Source organism: Pseudorca crassidens, chromosome 19, assembly GCF_039906515.1.
Source record: "Pseudorca crassidens isolate mPseCra1 chromosome 19, mPseCra1.hap1, whole genome shotgun sequence".
NCBI lineage: Eukaryota > Metazoa > Chordata > Mammalia > Artiodactyla > Delphinidae > Pseudorca > Pseudorca crassidens.
In genome coordinates this window covers 4,176,035-4,202,225 of record NC_090314.1, presented here as the reverse complement: position 1 = coordinate 4,202,225, position 26,191 = coordinate 4,176,035, and the positions used below count along the sequence as shown (strand labels likewise).

At 43.7% G+C, this 26,191-nt stretch overlaps 1 protein-coding gene across 7 annotated transcripts in view; it reads right to left on the bottom strand.

The window, feature by feature from the left end:
- Positions 1-7,323: 7,323 nt before the first annotated feature.
- Positions 7,324-26,191, bottom strand: part of PRPSAP2 (phosphoribosyl pyrophosphate synthetase associated protein 2) — a 39,080-nt gene continuing 20,212 nt past the window's right edge. For 6 of the 7 annotated variants that reach the window (XM_067716732.1, XM_067716728.1, XM_067716731.1 and 3 more), the window contains 5 exons: positions 23,244-23,299; positions 15,200-15,348; positions 13,302-13,372; positions 11,985-12,131; positions 7,324-7,996 (listed from right to left, as the gene is read on the bottom strand). In XM_067716732.1, the coding sequence (XP_067572833.1) occupies positions 7,838-7,996; positions 11,985-12,131; positions 13,302-13,372; positions 15,200-15,348; positions 23,244-23,299 (582 nt within the window). In that variant the 3' untranslated portion in view covers positions 7,324-7,837. Of the gene's footprint in view, positions 7,997-11,984; positions 12,132-13,212; positions 13,373-15,199; positions 15,349-23,243; positions 23,300-26,191 lie in introns of all 7 variants that reach the window. The other variant, XR_010937636.1, reaches the window with a different exon arrangement.

The window sequence follows — 26,191 nt, the reverse complement described above, 5'->3', positions numbered from 1 at the left end:
ATAAAGAAAGAAAGAACTCATACAACTCAATAGCAAAATAAATAAATAAATAAATAAAATTTAAAAATCTGATTTAAAAATGGGCAAAAGGCCTGAATAGACATTTTTCAAAAAATGATATATGAATGGCCAACAGGTACATGAAAAGATGCTCAACATCACTAGTTGTTAGGGAAATGCAAATCAAAACAACAATGAGATATCACAAAATGAAAATTTCAAAACATTGCTGAAAGGAATTAAAGACCTAAATAAAATGGAAACACACCCCATGTTCATGGACTGGAAGATTTAATATTGTTAAAATGGCAATACTCCAAGTATTTCATTCTTTTGGATGTTATATTCTTTGGGGGGGCAATACTTGATATACAACATACATTTATTAGTGAATATCCCTCTGAAATCAGCTACAATATTAAAAAAAAATGATTGCACTATTTGGTCAAGCAGAACCAGGAACTTTCATTAAAAAAAAGTACAGGACTTCCCTGGCAGCACAATGGTTAAGAATCTGCCTGCCAATGCAGGGGACACAGGTTCATTCCCTGGTCTGGGAAGATCCCACAGGCTGCGGAGCAACTAAGCCCATGTGCCACAACTACTGAGCCTGTGCTCTACAGCCCGCGAGCCACAACTACTGAAGCCCGCACACCTAGAGCCCATGCTCCACAAGAGAAGCCACTGCAATGAGAAGCCCGCACCACGACGAAGAGTAGCTCTTGCTCACCGCAACTAGAGAAAAGCCCGTGTGCAGCAACGAAAACCCAACGCAGCCAAAAAGAAAATATAAATTTATTTTTTAAAAGTACAAATCTGTTAAAAATTTCAATTAGTATACACATATATATAACATACTAGTTATGTTACATGCTACAAACCAAGGTGAATCCAATGGAATGGAAAAAAACATACATTTTCTTTTTGAAAAATATTTATTTATTTGGCTGCACCGGGTCTCAGCTGCAGCATGCGGGCTCTTAGTTGCGGCATGCAGGATCTAGGTCCCTGACCAGGGATGGAACTCGGGCCCCCTGCATTGGGAGCACAGAGTCTTAATCACTGGACCACCACGAAGTCCCTCAAAGTATTTTCTAATTCACCTGCTGATTTCTTCTTTTATCCCACTGGTTTTTAAAAACTGTTTTCTAATTTCCATGCATTTGTGAATTTTCCTGATTTCTTTCTGTTACTGATTTCTATGTCATTACATTGTGGTCAGAGAAGACCCTTCGTATGATTTCAATCATTTTAAATTTATTGAGAACTTATTTTGTGGTTTATCATGTGGTCTATCCTGGAGAATGTTCTATGTGCACTTGAGAAGAATGTGTATTTTGCTCTTGTTGGGTGTATTTTGCTTTTGTTCTGTACATGTCCATTAAGTCGAATTGGTTTATACTCTTGTTCAAATCCTCTGTTTCCCTATTGTTCATTTATCTAGTTCTATCCATTATCTTCAGGGAGCGCTTAAGTCTCCAACTATTATTATTGAATTGCCTATTGTCCCTTCAATTCTGTCAGTTTTTCCTTCACATTTATTGGGGGGCTCTGTCGTTAGGTGCATATATATTTATAATTTTTATATTATAAATATATATAATGAACTTAATGAACTCTTTTATAATCATATAATGTCCTTCCCTGTCTCTTGCAGGAATTTTTGTGTTAAAGTCTACTTTTTCTGATATTTGTATAGCCACCCCAATTCTCTTTTGGTTACTCTTGTTTTTTAAAATATTTATTTTTCCTTATTTTTTTGGCTGCGTTGGGTCCTAGTTGTGGCACGTGGGATCTTTCGTTACAGCGCACAGGTTCTTCTTTGCAGCGCGCGGGCTTCTCTCTAGTTGTGGCGCACGGGCTCCAGAGCACGCAGGTTCCCTAGTTGAGGTGCACAGGCTCAGTAGTTGTGGCAGGCAGACTTAGTTGCCCTGTGGCATGCAGGATCTTAGTTCCCTGACCAGGGACAGAACCTGCATCCCTTGCATTGGAAGGCGGATTCTTTACCACTGGACCACCAGGGAAGTCCCTCTTTTGGTTACTCTTTGTATCAAATATCTTTCCATCTTTCCACTTTCAACCTTATTTGTGTCTCTGGAGACAATTCTTTTGCACACAGCATAGAGTTGGATCATTTTTTTTAATTTTTAATTTTTTTAACATTGTGTAAGTTTTGTTTGTTTGGCCACACTGCATGGCTTGTGGGATTTTAGTCCCCTGACCAGGGATTGAACCTGGGCCCTAGCAGTGAAAGCACCGAGTCCTAACCACTGGATCCCCAGAGAACTCCCAGTTGGATCTTTTTTTTTTTTTTTTTGCGGTACGCGGGCCTCTCACTGTTGTGGCCTCTCCCGTTGAAGAGCACAGGCTCCAACGTGCAGGCTCAGTGGCCATGGCTCATGGGCCTAGCCGCTCCGCGGCATGTGGGATCTTCCCGGACCGGGGCATGAACCCATGTCCCCTGCATTGGCAGGCGGACTCCCAACCACTGCGCCACCAGGAAAGCCCCTGGATCATTTTTTAAAAATCCATCCTGCCATTGTCTGCCTTTTGATTGGAAAGTTCTATTCATTGTCATTAATGTAATTACTGATAAGGAAACACTTCTGCCAGTTTGCTATTTGTTTTCTATATGTCGTATCTTTTTTAGTCCTCAATTCCTCCACTACTCCCTTTTTGGTGTTGCATAGATATTTTCTAGTCTACCATTTTGGTCCCCTTCTCCTTTCTTTTACTATGTATTTTTTACTTATTTTCTTAGTGGTTGCCCTGGGGATTACAATCAATATCCTAATACGATGGTTAGTTTTACTCGTCAGCTTGGCTAGGCTATGGTACCCAGTTTTTTGTCAAACCAGTCTAGGTTTTTTTTTTTTAAAGACTTTATTTTTTTAGAGCAGTTTTAAGTTCACAGCAATACTGAGCAGTAGGTACAGAGATTTCCCACATGGCCCCAGCCCGCAACATGCACAATTTCTCCATTATCAGCAACCCCACCAGAGTGGTGTATTTGTCACAATTGGTGAACATACATGGACACATCACCACCACCCGAAGTCCACAGTTTACATCAGGGTTTACTCTTGGTGTTGTACATTCTGTGGGTTTAGACATATGTATAATGACATATATCCAGCATTATAGTATCAGAGTATTTTTCACTGCCACAAAAATCTTCTGTGCTCTCTCTAGTCCTCCCTCCATCCCCCCACCAACCCCTGGCAACCACTGATCTTTTAGTCTCCATAAAGATTGTCATATAGTTGGCGTCGTATAGTATTATAGCTTTTTTCAGATTGTCTAATAAGATTCATTTTAGTTTCCGCCACATCGTTTCATGGATAACTCATTTCTTTTTGCTGCTCGAATAATATTCCACTGTCTGGAAGTACCACAGTTTATTTATCCACTCACTTACTGAAGGACATTTTGATTGCGTCCAAATTTTGGCAATTATGAATAAAACTGCTATAAAATTCCATGTGCAGGTTTTTATGTGGACATGTTTTTGACTACTTTGGGTAAATACCAAGGAGCATGATTGCTGGATAACATGGTGAAAGTGTGTTTAGTTTCCTGCCAAAGTGGTTATTTTGCATTCCCACTAGCAATGACGGAGTTCCTGTTGCTCCACGGCCTTGTCAGCATTTGGTGTTGTCAGTGTTCCAGATTTTGGTCATTCTAATAAGTGTGTAGTGTATCTCATTGTTTTAATTTTTAGTTCCTTGAAGACATACAATAGAGAGCATCTTTTCATATGCTTATTTGCCATCTGTATATTTTCTTTGGTGGTGTCTGGAAGGTCTTCAGCCCAATTTTTAATCGGGCTATTGTTTTCTTATTATTGAGATTTAACTGTTCTTTTTACCAGTCTTTTATCAGTTAAGTGTTTTCCAAAGATTTTTCTGCCTGTGGCATGTCTTTTACTCTCTTAACAGTGCATTTCACAGAGCAAAAGTTTTTAATTTTAGTTAATTCCAGTTTATCAATTATTCCTTTCATGGACCATCCCTTTGGTGTCATATCTAAAAAGTCACTGCCATATCAAGGTCATCTAGGTTTTCTTCTAGGAGTTTTTATGTTTTTGACTTTTACACTTACGTCTACATTCATTTTTTTTTCCATGTAAATATCCAGCTATTCAAGTACGACTTGTTGAAAAGATGATTTTTGGTCCACTATGTTGCCTTTGCTCCTTTGTCAAAGACTGGTTGACTATATATATGTGGGTCTATTTCTGGGTGCTCTGTTCAATCGGTCTATACGCTTTAGTTTTGGAGTTGTCTTGAAGTGGGGTAGTGTGAATACTCCAACCTTGCTCTTCTCCTTCAATACTGTATTGGTGATCCTGAGGCTTTTCTCTCTCCATGTAAACTTTAGGATCAGTTTGTCAAAATCCACAAAATAACTTGGTGGGATTTTGATTCGGATTCCATTGAATCTTTTTATTTATTTACTTTTGGCTGCACTGGGTCTTTGTTGCTGCACACAGGCTTTCTCTAGTTGTGGTGAGCGGGGGCTACTCTTCGTTGTGGTGCGTGGGCTTCTCATTGCGGTGGCTTCTCTCTGTTGCAGAGCACGGGCTCTAGGTGCATGGGCTTCAGTAGTTGTAGCTCGTGGGCTCTAGAGCACAGGCTCAGTAAGTGTGGCGCATGGGCTTAGTTGCTCTGTGGCATGTGGGATCTTCCTAGACCAGGGCTCGAACCTGTATCCCCTGTACTGGCAGTTGGATTCTTAACCACCGCACCACCAGGGAAGTCCCTGGGATTGTACTCAATCTTTAGATCAAGTTCGAAAGAACATCTTGACAATTAGTCTTCCTCTCCATGAACATGGACTATCTCTCATTTAGTTCTTTGATTTTTCATCAGTTTTGCAGTTTTCCTTATATAGATCTTATACATATTTTGTTAGATTTATACCTAAGTATGTCATATTTGTGGTGCTAAAGTATATGGCATTGTACCTTTATTTTCAAATTCCACTTATAGAAATTGGTATATAGAAAACCAATTGACTTTGTATCCTGCAATCTAACTATAATCACTTATTAGTTCCGAGTTGGGGTGGAGGCATTGTTACTCTTTCAGATTTTCTACATTGATGATCATATTATCTGAGAACAAAGCAGTTTTATTTCTTCCTTCCCAATTGTGTACCTTTTAAATCTTTCTCTTATTGCATTAGCTTGGCTGTCCAGTACAATGTTGAAAAAGAGTGATGAGAGGAGACATCCTTGCCTTATTTCTGATCTTAGTGGGAAAGCTTCTCGTTTCTCACCACTAAGTATGATGTTCACTGTAGTTTGTTTGAAGATATTCTTTAACAAGATGAGGAGATGCCCCTCTCTACTCCTATGTCACTCAGTTTTTATCATGAATGGATGTTGGATTTTGTCAGATGATTTTTCTGCATCAATTGATATAATCATGTAATTTTTCTTTTTTTAGTCTGTTGATGTGATGGATTACACGAGTTGATTTTCAAATGTTGAGACAGCCTTGCATATCTGGGATAAACCCACTTGGTTATGCATAATTCTTTTTATACACTGTTGGAATTGTTCTGCTAATATTTTGTTGAGGATCTCTGCACCTATGTTCTTGAGATACTGGACTTTGCTTCATCTTTCTTACAATGTCTCTGTTTTTTGTAGTAGGGTAATGCTGGCCTCAGCATGAGTTAGGCACTGTTCCTTCTTCAACTGGAGGAGGAGGAGCTTGCAACAGTGGGGGAGGTGACGTAACAATGGCTACCAGCCTCTTTGCACTTCTGTGATCAGAAGCCGACATCAGCTATCAGAGCACAGATTCCTGCTATCTGGAGGACGGGGCCTTTTTGCCTATCCTGGCTCCCACAAGCTGGTGCAGACTACTCCAGAAGCATGTGCAGAGCTGCCTGCCACAGGGGTGGGAGTGGGGGCCGGGTATCTCCAACTGTACTAAGAGCTGGTTTTGACCAAAATTAGCTATAATCTACTGTGCAACACTTCCCCTGGAAATTGCAAACCTTCAATAGACTCCAGAATTCCAAAATCATCAGATGTATTTGCCACTGCAACTGTCTAGGTGGAGAGACAGATTCCTGGTGCTTCCTACTCCACCATCTTCCTCAAATCCTCTCTGTCTGGTTCATTTTTATTATTTCTCTCTCCTTATTGATGTTCTCCATTTGGTGAGACATAATCCCCGTGATTTCCTTTAGCTCTTGAGCATGTTTGAAAGAGTTGACTTAAAGTCTCTGTCTAGTAGGTCTAAAGTCTGGGCTTCCTCAAGGAAGATGCCGTGTATGGGCCCAACCTTCCTGTTTCTCTACATGCCTCGGAATTTTTTCTTGTTGTTGAAAACTGGTATTTTAAATATTATAATGTGAAAGTCTGGAAATCAGATTCTCCTCCCTCCACAGGGTTTGTCTGCATAGTGGCTTTTCAAAACTGATTTTGTAAAGTCTGTATTCTTTGTTGTTCATGGCAACTGAAATCCCTGGACAGTCAGCTAGTGAGTCATCACACACTTCCGTAAAACCCTGAAACCAAACAAAAAAAAAAGAGAGAGAGAGAGAGAGAACAACTCTCCCAGTCTGTAGATGGGCTGTGTGTCCTGGGGCATGCCTTCAACCCTGCCTTGGCCCTCACTTCTTGCTTACACAGAACCTCAGGGCAGCCACACGTGCAAGCTTAAAGGCTTTCTCAGGTCTTTTCTGAGCATGCACTCAGAAAGCAAAGGTTTAAGGTCTTTTGGAAGAAAAAGTAATCTTAATTCTTTCCTGCATGAATTGGAGGGGACTGCCATTACATGACCTTAGTGGCATAACTCATGGGACCCCAGTGTCTCCCAGCCTGATAAACTCTAAGGTAGAGTTCTGAACTCTGACAGACAATACTAGGTGCTTGACACTGACAAGGGTCACATCGCTTGCCCTCTGTAACCCCCTCCCCGCCAGCATCTCATTTTCCAGAGCATGCAGTGCTGCATTTTGTTTAAACAAGGAGCAGAACAAAGATGCCACGCCAAGGAGCCACGCCAAGATGCAGATGGCAGCTCACGCCAACTCCTGACCTGCCCCAGTGGCTCACAGCTGGTGCTCCAATTCCTCTCCTGCTGCAGTCAAGTGACTATGCGTTGAGAATGTGCAGGGTCCTGGACAAACAGAACAGGGAACATTACATCCCGAAGAGACTACTGTATCACCCCAAAGCTGCAGAAATCTCAACAAGCTGATGAACATTCCAACATCCACAGCATGTATATTCAGCTCTCATTTTATTTTAGTTATAAAACAATTGCCAAAACACAAAGTTAAAAAAACACACACACACACACACACAGATACAGTTTTTATTCCTTCTTTTGTTGCAGAAAATAAATAACGGTCACATATTCCATATGCGTGTCTATAACAGCATTTCTAAAAATGTAATTTACTGGACTTAACAGCATAACCTTTTTGGCTTTTCACCTGCATTATCATACAGTATATCATTTTATTTTATTAACTTTTTAAAGCACCTGGGCTCCAGCAACTTTGGGAAAAGGTTGTTTGTGAGCTTAAAATCTTTTTTCCAAGTTATTTTTTCAACAGGTAAACTGAACACAACCAGGTCTTAACTTATTTTATTTAAGAGGAGAATAGAGTTTTTCTTTTATAAAAATTGCCCCCATAAACTCACAAACACCCAAATGGAATTAAAAAGTTGGTCTATCTTCATAGGAATTAACAAAAGGAAGGAACAAGACACAGACGGTCCCTGTGAAATCATCAGTCAGGCACACGCCTCACAGTGCTTATTCTTACTATTCCAGTTTGGCCCTTGAGAGTTTTAAGAAAGGAAAGCTGTTCAGTCATCTAAACCTATGTTTCTGAAAAGGTAGGACATGGACTCCCCATTGTGAATCCGACGGATGGCTTCTGAAAGGATCATGCTTATATCCACAGTTTTAATTTTGGGGCACTGGAGCTTCTGGATTTCGTGTGGAACTGTATTGGTAACCACCACCTGCAAATCAAGAGCAAAACAAGAGATCATAAAACCAAGTAGCCTCCTGGCTCGACCTGAAAATCAGATACATTCTCACATCTCTGAAGTGGGTCTACTGTGCCTTCAGCAATGTTTTCAGTCAGTGTGAATGCTACCTGTACCTTAGGTTAAGGTTTGAAAACCTTACACCCACTATGACAGCTACAGGCAAAAAGACAGATAACAGCAAGAGCTGGCAAGGACATGGAGAAACTGGAACCCTCATTCACTGCTGGTGGGAATGCAAACTGGTTCGGCTGCATTGGAAAACAGTCTGGAGGTTCCTCAAAAGGTTAAACATAGAGTTACTGTGTGACCCAGCAATTCTCCTCCTAGGTAGACACCCAAGAGAAACGAAAATATCTCCGTTTGAAAACATGTACATGAGTGCTCATGACAGCATTATTCACAACAGTCAGAGTGGAAACAACCCAAACTATGAACAGAGAGCAAAAAAATTACAGGCATGCAGTGAAATACTACATGGCAATAAAAAGGATGAAGTACTGACACCTGCTACAACATGGATGAACTTTCAAACAACATTATGCTAAGTGAAAGAAGCCAGAGATCAAAGGCCACATATTATATGATTCCATTTATATAACATGGCCAGATTAGATAAACCTACTGCAGAGATAGAAAGCAGATTAGTGGTTGCCTAAAGCTGAGTGGATTGAGAAGAAATGGGGTGTGACTGATTATGGGTACGGAGTTTCTTTGTGGGGGGATGAAAATGTTCTAAAAGTGATTGTCGTAACGGCTGCACAATTCTGTGAATATACTAAAAACTACTGAAGTATACACTTTAAATGGGTGAATCATATGGCATGTGAATTACAGACATCCCCCACAGCCCCCATCTGAGGTTTCACTTTCCACAGTTTCAGTTACCCACGGTCAACCTCACTCTGAAAACACTAAATGGAAAACTGCAGAAATAAATAATTTATACGTTTAAAATTGTGCGCTGTTCTTAGTAGTGTGACGAACTCTTGGGCCGTCTCACTCCGTCTGGGATGTGAATCGGCCCTTTGTCCAGCAGATCCCGCCCGTCAGTCACTCAGCAGCCATCTCGGGTATCAGACCACACTGCCTATGTCCAAGTGATCCTTATTTTACTTAATTTTACAAAAGTAGTGAGGCTGGCAATTCAGATATACTAAAGAGAAGCTGTGAAGTGCTTCCTTTAAGCGAAAAGGCAAAAGTTCTCGACTTAAGGAAGGAAAACTGGGTGCTGAGATTGCTAAGATCTATGGTATGAAGGAATCGTCCATCCGTAAACTTGTGAAGAAGGAAACAGAAATTCATGCTAGTTTTGCTCACATATCAAATTATAAAAGTTGCAGACACAGTATGTGAAAGTGCTTAGTTAAGATGAAAAAGGCATTAAATTTGCACAAGAAGGTATATTGCCATAATTGTTCTATTTTATTATTAGTTATTACTGCTAATTTCTTACTGTGCTTAATTAATAAGTTAAACTTTATCATAGATATGTATGTACAGGAAAAAACAGACTATACATAGGGTTTAGTACTATCCGTGCACGGTTTCAGGCATCCACTGGGGGGTCTTGGAAGGTATACCCTGTGGATAAGGGGGGACTACTGTATGTCAATAAAGCTGTTATTTTAAAAAGATTTGATGAAAGTCAAAAAAGGGGAAACATGCATTTTTCAACAGCTACAAATGGAAAAAAAATACTCAGCCTTCTTAAAAAAACAGATGGGAATATTTTTAAAGTTATTATTTATAATACATACTCCCTACTTCCAAAATAAGCCTCAAGACAGCTTATAATAAAAAACGTACATATACCATGAGATTGTTGAAACAGACGGATGATCAGGAATCATTCAGAACCAGCAGCAGGGCCATGAAAACCTAGCCCATCGTAATTACTGTGTGACTCCTTTCCTTTTTTTTTTTTTTTTTCTAGCGGTACGCGGGCCCCTCACTGTTGTGGCCTCTCCCATTGCAGAGCACAGGCTCCCGACGCGCAGGCTCAGCGGCCATGGCTCATGGGCCTAGCCGCTCCGTGGCACGTGGGATCCTCCCGGACCGGGGCGCGAACCCACGTTCCCTGCATCGGCAGGCGGACTCTCAACCACTGTGCCACCAGGGAAACCCGTGACTCCTTTTCTGTTTGATCTTCCTGGTAACTAAGGCAAACGTGGGAACATGAAGGGTCATGTAAGTCTCATGACCTGTAAAAGAACAGCTCCCAAAGGAAAAACACCTACCCACTGGTATCAAACACAGAATTTTCTGCCCCATCCACACGGCATCAGTGTGAAGGGCGACCCCAGGCAGGGCTGCACCTGCTCTGAGCACAATGCGTCGGGGACGGTGCCCCCAGGAGGGACTGTACCATCTGGTCACCTTGGAGGGTCAGTTTTCTCACTAGATAACCACCCTCAGTCGGGAATGAATTTTCCAAATGTATTCTAACCACTTTAAAAAATAACAGCTTTTTGGTGATATAATTCACATACGATACAATTTGCCCATTGAAAGCATACAATTTAATGACGTTCAGGATACTCAGAGTTGTGATTAGTATCCCCCAAAGGAACGCTGTACCCCCTTCGGCCACTCCTCATTTCACCCTTCCTCAAACCCCCCTGGCAACCACCAATCTACTGACTTTATAGAGGCCTATTCTGGACGTTTCATTTAACTACCTTTAATTAAAAAAACAGAAAGAAAAACACTTCAAATCTTGATTTATCAACTCCAAGCCCTGCTTACTGGCTCCTCTTCTGAGAGACAGGGCAATCAGCCTCTCTCCTCTTCTCCCACCTCCCACCCTGTCGATCCTGCTGTTACTTTTACATGGTTCGTAGCTTTATTATCTACTGGGCAACTGTGCTTCGTCTACAGGCCTATATGGAACCCCGCTTATCCATCAGTTACCGACCCGGCTCCCCGGTATGGGTATCAGGGACAGAGCCCCCCTGCTGGCCTAGGATGTGCGACCTCCGCGTCCGGGGCTTCATGCGTCCTCTCCAAAGTCCACTCTGTTCCGAGGGCCTGGATGCAGCAGCCCCCCACACGCTCTTGCTAACCTGCCCACACACAGCACCCGCGAGAACCCTGCCTAGCGCCACGCGGACAGACCAGTGAGCACCGCCATGGGCCTGAAGTCTTCCCGCTTTATGTGTGTTTCGTGCAGCGGAGAAAGGAGGCCGGATCGAGCTAAGCAGTGCGAGCCTGGCTTTCTCTCTGTGCTAAAGCATCCTCAACCCATCAGAGATGATGAGCACGGGCCAGGCTCAGGGAGAGTGACTGCTCAAGAGGAAAAGTGTGGGCCTCAGAAAAGTTAAAGGAGTCCGACTAGTTTAAGATTCAATACCCAGGAATATACAGGAGACAGCATTTCTCCTTCTTAAAAGATAATAAAAACGTGATTCACACAATCAACCCCCGCAGCTAGCTGGCCCCTGGAATGAGGGGTGGACAAAGGAGGGCGAGGAAACCTGGCTGGCCTCACTTCAGCCACTCTGGGAGCTGCAGGCAGTTTAGGAAGGTGGCCCTGTGTGCCCTCCTCTCCCGACGTCATGCCACGGGCGTCTGTACCAGGAAGAGAGCTGGGCTTTAGCATCGGGTAAACTAGGGTCTGAACCCTACGAGCTTGGGCTTGTAGCTGCCTGACCTTAAGAAGTCACTGAACTTTTCTGGTGCACAATTTCTCACTCTCCCTGCAGGGCTGTGCCGGAGCTCAGGGACGGCATGTGCCCAGCATCAGGCGGTTCCATCAGGGCCAAGGGCTCCACTTACGAGAGTCACTAAAACTATCACCCACTGCCATGGGCAGAACACAGAGGCTGCAGGCAGTGACACGCAAACAGAACTACCACTCTGAACTACAGAGCAGCTCACTCTCCACCTGCTCCCGTGACCACAGGTCGGGATGGGCACGGGCACCAGGCAGCTGTGCCCACACTCAGCCCGGCTCTGTTACCTCATCGATGGCAGATTCCTCGATCAGTCGAGGGGCGTCGGAGGATAACAAGCCGTGAGTCGCCATCACGAAGATCTTATACGCACCCCTTTCCTTCAGGGTCTCTGCTGCAGCGAGGAAGCTGTCCACATCATCAATAATGTCGTCCTGGCATTACAGATTCAGCAAAAGACATGAACACTTTTGTAAAGGTGGGTCTAGACCACGGGGAAAAAGGCTGGACTAATTCTACTGTGACACACCTGCTGTCCACGTTGACGTGTCCAGACAGCGAGGTTACCGGGCTCCCGCTGCATTCCCTCCGGGCCTCCCACAGTGCAGCACAGGCGCCCTGGGCCTATAGTTCTCTATCCCTACCGTCTAGAGCTACACCCCACCAGGCAGGTGCTCCAGAAATACTCACCCTAGACCTTTTTAATGCATAGTAAAGCACCTGTTAGAAGATGCTTTTGACTCTAGGTGGTTCTTTCCTCTTTTCTTGCTACTTTTCCTTATTTTCTAAATTTTCTGCACTGGGTGGATGGGAAATGTGTTTTTTCCATATATTTTTATAATGGGAAAAATAATAATAATTATTATTTTAACAAAATACTCAGTCCAGTGGTTTCTAATCTCGCAGACTCCCAGTATGAGATAATAGAAAATATGTACATTGGTCTCTTCTAAAGCCCGTTTTACATGTTTTAGAGGTAAGAGCACTAGAGGAACCTCTTGTCCTGATGAGATGACTCCGGGCGAGCTCCTGGATGGGCACTGGCCACCAGAAAGACCAGGGAAGCTTGGAATTTGCAGCACCCGCACGGCCGGCCCCAACTGCTCCACAGAGGGGAGGGGGCTGGAAATGGGGTTAATGATCCATCAGGCCTCCAGGAAGAAGCCCCCATGACATCCCAGTACCACGGGGTTCGGGGAGCGAACCAGGTGGGTGAACATTCCACACCGAGTGGGTGATGCACCCCAACTCCACGGGGACCCTCCCCAGCCCTGCCCCGTGCCTCTCTCTCTCCATCTGGCTGCTCATCTGTGTCCTATGTCACATCCTTTAATGACCTAGTGAACCTAAGTGTCTCTCTGAGTTCTGTGAGCTGCTCTAGCAAATGCTTCAGTCCAGGGGGGTCCTGGGAGCCTCGGATTTGTAGGCAAGCTGGACAGAAGCTGTGGGTCACCTGGCGAGTCTCAGTTTTTGGACCAAAGCAGACATTCAGCACAAGGCGCCCGTGAGACCTACCTGGCACCGTCCCCAGCACGACTGGCAAGCCAGCCAGCAAAGCACCAGCGGCAAGCGCGACAGAGTGACAGGAAGAGAGGCCTGCGTACCACAATGACGGCGGTCCTTCCTCCCACGTCACCGACCACTGTGATCGGGGGCTTCTCCTTGGGGATGAGCACTGCCCAGGACAAAACACGCACATGTTTCTCGGTTAAGAGCCCAGCCGAGGCCTTAGCAAGTCACTGTCTCATGACAGAGGCCCAAGAGACCAGCAACAGAAGGGAGTTTCCCCCACCCGATAAAGGGCAACTACGGAAAAATCACTGCTAACGTCATATGGGATGAAAGACCTTTCCCCTAAGATCAGGGACAGGACAAGGATGCCCACTTTCACCACTGCTATTCAACAGAGCACCGCACGTGCTAGCCAGGGCAGTCAGGCAAGAAAAAGAAATAAAAGGCATCCAGATCGGACAGGAAGACTTAGTACCGTTAAGACGGCAATGCTCCCCGAGTGATCTAGAGACTCAATGCACCCCGTCAGAATCCCAGCCTCTTTTTTTGCAGAAATAAACTGACCCTAAAGTGCAAAGGACCCCAAAGAGCAAAAACAACGCGAGGGACTCACTGCCCTCGGGAGCGTTCTGCTGCCACCTTTTCCCCATGTCTTCCCTCCAGGGAGCTTCGGTGGTCAGGGTGGCGTCCTTCCTGGCCACCCACGGCCACACACAAAGCCCAGCCCCTGCCCCTGCCATCCTGTCCCCAGTTGAACCCATGCCTGAATGCCTTCAATGTCCACCTCAGCTAACCGGGATCCACAAGGCCCAGCTGAGTCTCGCTCCTTCATGGCCATCCCAGGACCGTATCTCCTTCTCTGAGGTTTTTTGTTTATAAACAAGCAAACTCCTAGGCAACGTGAGAACCCGAAGGGGTCCAGAGTACACCACAGCGGCATGAAAAGTATTTTAAGCTGAAGGCATTTGAATTCCTGAAGTCCCTTATCTGTCTAAAAGCAGAGCTCCCCAAAGGAACTCAAAAGAACTCAGTTGTCCTAAACCCCCTCCCAGCAACAACCGCAGGAAGACTGGCTCTCATCACCCAGACCAGAAGTCGGCACCACTCCTACACAGACACTGTCACACACCGTCCTGTCTCCCATCCATCCTCCCTACGAGCCACTGGCCCTCCCATCAGCGCCCTTCCTCCGCTCCCCTTCCCCTATGAAGACCATATACAAGCCCCGAATTGCAACCTCCTCTTAAAATCTTATCTTTTCTCTTCTTGATCTGTCTTCTGTCAGTTTTATTTGCAACCTCCTGAGCACTGAAGCTACAGAGGGTAGAGGAAAAGTCTTTTCTCCCCGGCAGACTCAAACAAAAGCAGTATTTTTTTTTAACTGAAAAGATGTTATTAAAGCTTGAGGGAAGTTTCTTAAAAACAAAAACAAATTCATGCATAACTCTACCACCCAGTCACAACCACGTTCATCCTTCATATTCCCTCCTCGCCCTGGCAAAAGACAGGCCTACACTCTTGTATTCTGCCTTATTCACATACATTCCATATATTTTTCTCTTGTTTCCAGAGTCTTAATTATTTCAAAGGGCTGCATAATGAATTGTGCTGATACGACATTCTTCACCAAGCCCCGCCCTCCAGTGAACCATTCAGACTTTTCCAATATTTTGCGTTAGAAATAACACTACAGTGAATAACTTGTGCACCAAAAGCTTTCTGCTTGCGTTAAACTTTACTTTACTCTAGGACATGTTAGTGAATGAACAAGTGAAATCCCTGACGTGCCACAGATGCGTCTAAACTGAGCATGTGCACAGGTCTTGGTATGACCAGACAGACTGCTTCTAAGAGGCCACCAGAAGTGCACTTGCCACAGCCAGGCCACGAAAGGTATCAGTTTTTGCCAATTTAAAAAACAAAAAGAGAAGTAGCACTTCACATTCGAAAAAATGTGCAGCACACATTACTGGGGATGCAGCACACTTACTGGGGATCTCGAGGCTGGGGTGGATGGCGGCGGCGCTCCTGACCATGGGCGGGGAATGCCGCCCGTCCACCAGGTCGGACTCGGCGTCCTGCGCTTCTCCGTGAATCACCGCGATGCCCAGTCGCAGGCGCTCAGCAAAAGACTGTGCCCTGGAGGAGAGCAGGAGACCCGTTCACAATCACGCAAAGCTGGTTTCTGATAACATCTATGGAGAAACATCACGGGAACTTTAAAAAGGTAGTTTCCAAAAGGGTTAATGAAAAAGGAGAATTAATAATCTTAGACTCTCAGGATCCAAGACAAAGTGTGGAGACCCCACATGACCACACATCCCCCTGGCAGCTGGGCCTAGCGTGCACTCGGCCAGCGAGCGAGCCCGTGTAAGTTATAAGTTGGTTCACCTCCTCTAAGCCTCCGTTTCCTCACTTGGAATTGGTAATTAATTCTACCTATCTACCTAGTTAACAGTGAGAACCAACCACACGATACAAAGTGCACTAACTACTCACCAGAGTATGAAGCACCAAGGTTTTGTCGTGTAACTGAGATACGAGACACTGTACACACCTAAACCACATGATTTCATAAGCTCAGATGTGTTTCTATATCCGTACAACTGTCAGCACAACCAAGTCACTGAAAGTATCTACCCCTGCCAAACGTCACCTGTGCCCCTCTGCAATTTCTCCTTCCAGCATCAGCTACCAGTGAGCTGCTTTCTATCACCATGGTTTTACGTTTTCTAGAATGTCGTAAGTGGAATCGGAGTCTGTAGTCCTTAATTGTGTCTTACTTTGTTCACTCGGCGTAACAGTTTGGAGATTCACCCACATTCATCAAGAGAGCATCCCTTACATCGCTGAGTAACAGTCCATGGTGTGGGTCTATCACTATTTGTCCATTTACTTGTGGATGGACTTTTTTTTTTTTTTAAAGATTTATCGTTTACTTATTTATTTCATTTATTTTTTGGCTGCATCGGGTCTTAGTTGCAGAATGCGGGATCTTCACTGAGGCACGTAGGATCTTTCTTTGCAGGGCATGGGCTTCTCTCTAGTAGTGACGTGTGGGTTTTCTTTCTCTAGTTGTGGTGCACGGGCTCCAGAGGGCGTGAGCTCTGTAGTTTGCGGCACGTGGGCTCTCTCATTGAGCTCAGCAGTTGTAGCACATGGGCTTAGTTGCCCCACGGCATGTGGGATCTTAGTTCCCTGACCGGGGCTCGAACCTGTGTCCCCTGCATTGGCAGGCGTATTCTTAACCACTGCGTCACCAGGGAAATTCCTGGATAGACTTCTGAGTTGTGTCCAGTCATGAGTTGTTACAAAACCATGTGAACACTCACGTACAAATCCGTCTGGACTCATGTTTCCTTTTCCCTTGGTGTGACTGGATCACACATTACCGTTTCCCAAAGTGGCTGTCACACGCCCACAAGCCATGTGTGAGCACTCGGCTTTTCCACGCCCTCGCCAGCACGGGCCGCTGTCAGTCCTTTCAATGTACCCATCCCAGCGGTATGCCGTGGGTCGCTGTGGTTTCAGTTTGCATTGAACCCTCATGACAAATGGCGCTTATCTGCCACCTATATATATGCTTTGGTAAAAGGTCTGTTTCTCTTTTGCCAATTTTTTAGTTGGGTTGTTAGTTCCCTTAGTAAGTCTGGAGAATTCTTTATATATTCTGAATTTACGTCCTTCATCAGACGTATGCTTCACAAATGTTCTCCCCCGATCTGAGCTTTCGCCTGTTATTCTCTTAATGATGTCTTCTGAAGAGCAGTTTTAATTTTCATGACATCCAATTTAACAATTTTTCCCTATCAGTTGGGCTTTTAGTGTCATATTTAAGAAGTCTTTACCTACGCCAAGGTCACAAAGACTTTTTTCCTCTGTTTTCCTCTAGAAGTTTTATACTTTCAGGCTTTACATTTAGGTATATGATTCATTTGAAGTTGATTTTTAAAAATGATGTGAGATATGGCTCAAAATTCATTATTTTGCACACAAACATCTGATTATTCCAACACTTTTCATTTGTTAAAAAGACTAGCCTTTCCCCATTAAATTGCCTATGCACATCTGCTGAAAATCAGTCTTCCAGATACCTGTGGGTCTATTTTTGGACTCTATTCTGTTCCACTGACCTATTTTTTATCTTTATTCCAATACCACACAATCACGATTGCTTTAGCTTTATAATAGGTCTTGAATTCAGGTAGTGTTAGATCTCCAAACTTTGTTCTCCTTTTTCAAAGTTTTTTTTTTTTTTTCGGGGGGGGGCATTATTCTAGTATCGTTGCATGTCCATATGAATTTTGGAATCAGCTTGTCAAATTCTATAAAAAAAGGCCTGCTGACATTTTGATCGGGATGGTGTCAATTCTACAGACCAATGTAGGGAGGAGATACGCTATCTTAAGTCTTGAGTCTTATCTTGAGTCTTTCAAGCCACAGACACAGTATATTTCTCCATTCATTTAGGTCTTTAATTTCTCTAGGCAATGTTTTATATTTTTCAGTGTGCAAGTCTTGAACACCTTAGGTTTATCCCTAAGTGTTCACTTAGTTTGATGCTATTTGGGGTTTTTTTTTTTTGCGGTACGCGGGCCTCTCACTGTCGTGGCCTCTCCCGCTGCGGAGCACAGGCTCTGGACGCGCAGGCTCAGCGGCCATGGCTCACGGGCCCAGCCGCTCCGCGGCACGTGGGATCTTCCCGGACTGGGGCACGAATCCGTGTCCCCTGCATCGGCAGGCGACTCTCAACCACTGCGCCACCAGGGAAGCCCTAGAATTTTTATACCTAGGTTCATGAGGAATATTGATCTGTTTTTCTTTTCTTGTAATGTCCGTGTCTGGCTTTGCTATCAGGGTAATGAATGCCTCATAAAGTGAGCTGGGAGGTACTAGTTCTTCAACTTTCTGGAAGAGTTTATGTACAGTTAGCATTATTTCCCCCTTAAATGTTTGGCAGAATTCACCACTGAGGTCTTACTCATTTTTCCATCTTCAGCACCTAGTGCACAAAACAATGCTCAAGTGCTTGAAGATCCAACAAGTTCTCCCAACCTTGGTTTTCAAACATCAAAAATTCAAAACCAGTTCCTTACAGCCCACAAGAACTGCTAAAAAGACACAAAAACAAGGGCTGTGGTCATAAATTAGGGATTTAACAGAAGAACCCCATCATCAGGACTACCTGAACTAGACACAGCCAAGGCATTGCAATGCCACAGAGAGGCACTTAAAGGCATGACTGTGCTCCCTGGCGGAACAGAATCTCCCCTGTGCCAGGTTTCCCGTCTGCACTCCACGACCAAGGAGAGTTTTGTCACAGTGTTTGCAATCAGTTCAAGAAATTTAAATGGATGCTACATCCATTGCAAATTACTTTCTTACGAAGTTACACTTTCCTCCCTCAGTAGAAGATGTCATTACGCAGCACATGCAGTTAAGTCTTCTGTGGTTTTGAGAAAATCTCAAATGCACATAAAGAATCGTCTACTGGTCTGGCCCTTCCTACAATGAATCTAACTTATATTTCCAAAGAAAAGACAACAGACTTCACAGGAGCAGAGCTGTACTGCATAACCTGATCCAGAAAAGTGTATCTTTGTGTGTGTGTGTGAATATTTTTACTTGAGGAAAAGAGGGAAAGCCTCAGGGGGAGAATATTTTTAATAAAAATTGCTAAAGATCCTAAGAGTTAAGATGTAGTATTTGCATAACTGTAAATTCACCCTTTAAAAAAATTCAAAACAGTTTTTAAAGAAGTCCTCAGAAAAAGATATGTTCAGACAAAGACCACGGCAGAGCCTTCGCTGGCTTCTGCCCCACGCTAACCTCACAGCACCACAGAGATTAAGTGCTCCTTCAAATCCAAGACTGGCTTCACAAACAAGATTACTGTCAAAAGTCCTGAGCTCTCAGTTATCCTCTAAGGAAGTCTTTTCCCATCAGGAATTCGTAGAGGTTTGCCAATTCCTAGAATAATGCTGTTTCAACACTACTAACCTACTATAACACTACTAACTATAAACCACAATACTTTCAAGATAAATAAAAGCATTACCTGCACAATGATGTTAGTTTCTGATACTTCATAGAACAGTAACATAACTTGGGTTCCCACCTGATTCCAAAAAAGGAATCAGGATGGTTCCGGTAGGTCATACTGCTTTAGACACTGACGGTCACAGAGGAATTCCAAAGCAACTCAGTCTCGCTTCTGGTTGTACTATGATGAGGGTAAATGTACATCATGGGTCAGAACAAAACACAGGATCTCAGACTTTTCTTTTTCTATTCCCTCAATTATTCTAGGAAAACAATTCCAAACAACTTGCTCACTAAAGCAAGTTCTGTTTGTTAAAGCAACGTTATGTTCTCAGATGACCTCTTTTACTCAAGACAACGGCTCACTGCCAAAGGGCTGCACAACCACAGCTCTGCCCTCAACTCCACCAACATCTGCAGAACTGCAGGGCTCACCGTGCTGCTCAATCTGTGAAGTCTCTCCCGCCTTCTTCGGCGCACGCCGCTCTGTAAGATAAGCAGTGCAGGCGTCACCCCCCACTCTGCCGCCGAGGAAATGGAGGCCTGCAGAGAGCCTGGACCGTGGTTCTCAGCTCTCTCACAAAGACTGGGTAGGCACCAGCTGGAAGCCGGCGTCTCTTGACTCCTAGTTTAACTATCTTCCTGCTGCCTTAGGGTGTCTCTTAAATGAACTGTAGCAGTTTTCTAAGGTGAGGCACCAAATAAAAGACTTGGAGAAGGAAGCCGGAAACAATCAGATCAAAACCAGCGTGTTGCTGAGCTGGAAATGCCATCTCAAGCCCTAACTCTGGATGAGTATGCAAATCAGGACGTCAAAATGAGAGGAAATCACAGCACAGCGCTGTGGGAGATGCCACGGCAGGTGCTACCGACCAAGAGCGCTCAGCACACCTTCGATGCGGAGTGCAAAAGCCATAACTACACTATTTTATACCCTCATCCCCTTTGGAGCAACCATCTCCGTCCTAAAACATTTATTGAATGCAGTGTAACCCATGTGGACTCCATTACAGAAGGCGGGAGAAAGAGGCTCGATCCTTCATCCCAACCTACTGGCCAAACAGCGAGCCCCAGAGGGGAGAAGCGGGTTGTACTGCTCCCCCCTTAGAAAATGGCTGGCACAGCACACACGTACCGAGTGAGACGGACTGAATGGGCAAGCCAACCTCAAGCCTATTCGGCCCACGCCCAAATCCCACAATCACTGGTGGGGAAGACACTCTAAGAAGTCATTAGCTGGGACTTCCCTGGTGGCGCAGTGTTTAAGAATCTGCCTGCCAGTGCAGGGGACACGGGTTCAAGCCCTGGTCTGGGAAGATCCCACATTCTGCGGAGCAACTAAGCCTGTACACCACAGCTACTGAGCCTGCGCTCTAGAGCCCGTGAGCCACAACTACTGAGCCCTCGCGCCTAGGGACTGCGCTCCGCCACAAGAGAAGCCACTGCAATGAGAAGCCCGCGCACTGTAACAAAGAGTAGCCCCCGCTCGCCGCAACCAGAGAAAGTCTGCGCACAGCAACAAAGACTCAACGCAGCCAAAAATAAAAATAAAAAATAAATTTAAAAAAAAGAAGTCATTAGTTGTGCTGCTACCTTCCTGTAAACAACACAGCAGAATCACCTTGGATCCGTTTCCTCACCTCCCTGATGTGTCTCCTCACCTGTGAGAGGGAACACGCAGTGGCGGGTCCTCTCATCTGTCTTTCTGCCTCATTACCCCAGGCTCACAGCTGTGCCCAAACAAAAGCCAGACCAAGCAAGGGGCAGCCTCACAAGCCAGGAAACTTTAAGACAAAAACTGCGCTACTCCAGCCAAACCCCACAGGCTTTTGGGGGCAAAGAGCAGTTCAGTTTGGGGTATGTTAAGTTTAGTGGTGCCTCAAAAATGGAAACATACAATTACTATATGACCCAGCAATTTCAGTCCTAGATATATATCCACGAGAAATGAAAACATGCCAACACAAACACTTGTACACAAATGTTCACAGCACTGTTATTCCTCACAGCCAAAAGGTGGGAACAACCCAAATGCCCATCAACAGATGAACGGATAAACAAAGTGTAGTACATCCCTACAATGGAATAGTATTCAGCCATAAAAAGGAATGAATTACTGATATATGCTACAATGTAGATGAACCTGAAAACATTATGCTCAGTGAAAGAAACCAGACACAAAACGCCACATATTATATGATTCCATTTATATGAAATATCTAGAATAGGTAAATCTACACAGACAGTAAGCAGATCAGCAGCTGCAAGGGAATGGGGGAGAAGGGACCTGAGACTGGTCACTCAGTGAGTTCGGGGTGGTCTTCTGGGATGAGAGCAAGTTCTGAAACCAGAGAGAAGTGGTGGCTGTACAACACTGTGAACGCACTACCTGCCAGTGAATTACACACTTTAAAGAAGTTAAATGTATGTTATGTAATTTTCAACTTAATTTAAAAAAGCACGTGTATCAGAGAAAAGGAAATTACTAAATCAGCATTAATCCAGCCTTTGCACAAATCTCTGGAAAGGCTGTTTGAAATGTTTATGTTCCAGCATGAGTCCCGGTGTTCATGACTTAATCAAACGGACACTATGAGGCTCCATGACAGAGCTTCTCGAAGGAAGCCTGTGTGGGCACAGCCCTGGCTGACTGGGAGGCTGGTCCCACGAACATGGCAACTCCATGGCTTCATCACAAATGCCAACTTTATTTAATACAGTAACTGCTATTCTTACTTTGTAATGGAAAACCACTTATCGTAACGCCTGTGAAGTCAAGGGCTTACGGCGAGCAAGCCGCCCTTCCTCCTTCCACATTAACAACGGTGGGCACAGGACGGAGGCACCTCCGCTCCCTCGCTCCATGGGCTCAACGATGATCCAGGGAGCAAAGGTATTCGATTGTGGGAAGCTATTTTAAAAGAGCATTTTTAAGAAAAAGCCTTCATTCCTACGTTTGATTTTGTTCTTTCCCTCCCCAGTGGAGCGGCTTCTCCAGGGAACATTAGTACAGGCAGACCTCGATTTACTGCACTTCGCAGACACTGCACTTGTTACAAGTTGAAGGTCTGGGGCAGCCCTCCGTCCAGCAAGTCTATCGGCGCCATTTTTTCCAACAGCATCTGCTCACTTCATGTCTCTGTGTCACGTTTCGGTAATTCTCAAAGTATTTCAAACTTTTTCATTATTATTATATTTTTTATGGTGATCTGTGATCACTGATCTTTGATGCAAAAAGATTACAACTCACTGAAGGCTCAGGTGATGGTTAGCATTTTTTAGCAATAAAGTATTTTAAATTAAGGTATGTACAATGTTTTTTAATACATAATGCTATTGCACACTTAACAGACTACAGTATAGTGTAAACATAACTTTTATATGTGGTGGGAAACCAAAAATCCATGTGACTCACTTTACTGTGATATTGGCTTTGGCAGGGGTGTGGAACCCAACACGCTATCTCCAAGGCCTGTCTGTGTGTGAAACCTTTTCAATTCAAACACAACTTTAGGTTCTGTATCCCTGACTCATCAGTTACTCCAGGTTACATGTAACTCTCAGCACTGCCCCATTTGCACACCTTGTAGTGTTTGTAAATTTTGTAAAATGTCACCTTTTAACACATACCAATCCAGCCTCTTGGCTGGATACAATTCTGTTAATAAATTACTGAGTTCTCTGAGTAAAAGGCAGTAAACAGCCTCAAAATACATTCACTGGTATTTGAAATGGCAGATCTGCCTAAGCACTGGGCTGGGATTCCCCAGCCCTGGACAGCTTCTGGTAAGAAATGTGATGGCAGTCACAGACTGGGACTGGAAAGAAGGGAGGAAAATAAATCATCATCACTTAGCACGTGGAGTATTAAACTATCAGTTCACAGGATAAAAAGTAAGAGACACAGTGGGAACCGCTGAGATCGAATCCAGAGCACCTGGGATTCGACGGGGCTGGGACCCCGGGTGTGGCTCGGAGGAGCTCCCACCTACCTCTTAGCCGAGGCTGGAGACTTGGCCACGATCACTGCATTTCTGTAATCCGGGATCTGTGACAGAGGAGAGGGTGGGGATTACTGCCATGTCTCCACAAGGCTATTCACACCAGTACCCGGTAACTGATAAAAATGAACATTCCAACAGACTCAAAAACGTCATCTGGTCACTTCAAAGTTTTCCAAAAAGACAAAAAGTTCAAAGTAAATTTCCTCTTTAGAAGATGAAGAAACGCCTACCTAGGAATAAAAAAAACTATTATCAAGGCATGACTCTCATAGACTTATTTTAAGAAAAAAGTAGGGTTAATCAGTAATTAGTTCATATCTATGTGGCAGCAAAGGTGTTTTTATGAAGTCAACAGGAAGTACTCTCATGAATCCCAGTTACATGTAATTTCACAGGGCAAGGATGACATTCATCGAATCTGAATTCAAGGCACCTGTTGAATTCCAAATAAGTGCGGTCCAAACAAATAGCTACTTAATGTGTCTCTGTCACAGCATAATGAAGAAACCAATTTGTTAAAGGAATCAGCCCGCCCAGCACTGCTTCATAAAGATATTAAGAGTCCTTAAGAAAATAAGCAAAATATCAGTCTACTTTGGAGTTCTTTAAACATTTGAAGTGATCTGTACTAGGATAATTACAGTTGAAGATACACCCATTACCAACTTCTGAGAGTTTAGAAGACAGAACTACTTTTTTTTTTTTTGCGGTACGCGGGCCTCTCACTGTTGTGGCCTCTCCCATTGCGGAGCACAGGCTCCGGACGCGCAGGCTCAGCGGCCATGGCTCACGGGCCCAGTCGCTCTGCGGCATGTGGGATCTTCCCAGACCAGGGCACGAACCCACGTCCCCTGCATCGGCAGGCGGACTCTCAACCACTGCACCACCAGGGAAGCCTGACAGAACTACTTTCTTTTTTTTTTTTTAATTTATTTATTTTTTAAATTTTTGGCTGTATTGGGTCTTCATCGCGGTGCACGGGCTTCTCATTGCGGTGGCTTCTCTCGTGGCGGAGCACGGGCTCTAGGCGCGTGGGCTTCAGTAGTTGTGGCGCGTGGGCTTAGCTGCTCCGCGGCATGTGGGATCCTCCTGGCCCAGGGCTTGAACCCGTGTCCCCTGCATCGGCAGGCGGACTCCCAACCACTGCGCCACCAGGGAAGCCCAGAACTACTTTTAAGCTGAGCAGTAGTTTGTTGTTTCTGATTTCATCTTGGCAATATTTTCAAATTATGTTCTTAAAATCTAATCATTTCATTAAATTATATTATTTCATTCAAATATATCCCCACTGATTTCTCACAATTATGCTGGATCAATGAATTTTAATATAAGCACTTAATAACATCTAGCACCTTGTACAATACCTAGTACATGGGAAGCACTAAAATAATCAATATTTAGTAAACAAAAAACCAATTAGTTTGAACAAGGCTCTATGATAGATATGTCCATATGGATAAGAAATCTCTACATCTGATCCATCTATACACATAAAAAGCCTAACTTATCCAACATTATCAGGGAGTAAGGTAGCAAAAAGTATTTTCATTTAGGCGTTTTCCTTATTTTTGCTGGAAGTCTTTCTAAACTGCTTTATGCACTTCTTTGCCTCATCAAACATCACCAAACAGCACCAAACCCAGCCAAGAGAAAAAATAACAAATGAAGAAACAGTTAATAGAGCAAAGAAAAAGAAACTTTAAAAGAAAGGACTCTTTAATAAAAACAGGTCTATTTTCTCCTCAGGAGTCAAAACAGGAAATCATACGCATAAAGAAAGAACAAGTTGTTATGAAAATGAACCAAAAAGAAATCTAGACGGTGGAAGTTATTATGGTGCAAATAAGAAACTCAGCTGGCTTGAAGGGCAGGAGGGACACAGCTGAAAAAAAAACCGTGGGTGAGATTAAGCCATGGAATTTTCCCACCAGGCAGCATGTAAGAATGCAAAACTTGAAAAAAAATTTAAAAAGTTAAACAATATACAGACTAGATCCAAGATTTTCAACTTCTAACAGTTCCCAAAGAAAGGAATGAAAAAATAGAAGGGATGAAATACTCAAACTATAGCAAACAAAATTCATAGAGAATGAAAGGGACCCACTGAGCATCTAGTGAGGTGAATGGAAAAAAGATCCACCTGGACACATTGTGCTGAAATTTCAAAACCACAGCAAAAAGATAAAACACTGTTTTACATGGGGAATTCTGTCCAAGTGTAAATGAATACAGCCCGTTCAGACAATTGCAATTTTTGTAATATCTATTAAAATATGAAAAATGTAGATACTTTTCAATTAAGCAATTCCACTTCCTAATATAGCTCAGAAAAACACTTGCGTAAGTACTCAAAAGGGCAGGTACAAGAATTTTTAATGCAACATGACTTAAATATATTTTGAAAATAAAATATTTCACTTAAAAGAGTGAAAAATTAAAACAACCTAATATCCAAGCAAGAGGGAAATGGTTGAAAAAACTGCGGCTCATTTAAACTTGTGCTTTAAACATCTCAACAGGTAGCTATTTAAATTTAAATTAATTAAACTTAAATAAAATGAAGGATTCCATTCTCCAGTCACAGCAGGCACATTTCAAGGATTCAACAGGTACGCGTGGCTGCCATTCTGACAGCAGATAGAACATTTACACCATCATAGAATGATGATGATGTACTATGTAGCAATCATGAAGAAAGAAGTAATCCTATATAGCTGAACATGGAAAGACCTCCAGACACCAGCACAGGAAAGGAAACAAAGTTACAGAACAACACAAACAATATATCAATGTGTTTTTTTGTATTTTTTTTTTCAAAAAGCCCCCACAAATCAATTTCTGTAACTAGGTGTACAGAAATGGGAGGTAAATCAGAGGCAAAGGTCTGAGAGGATTCAGGACACTACGCAGGCTGGTAACCAGGGTGAGCCCTGCAG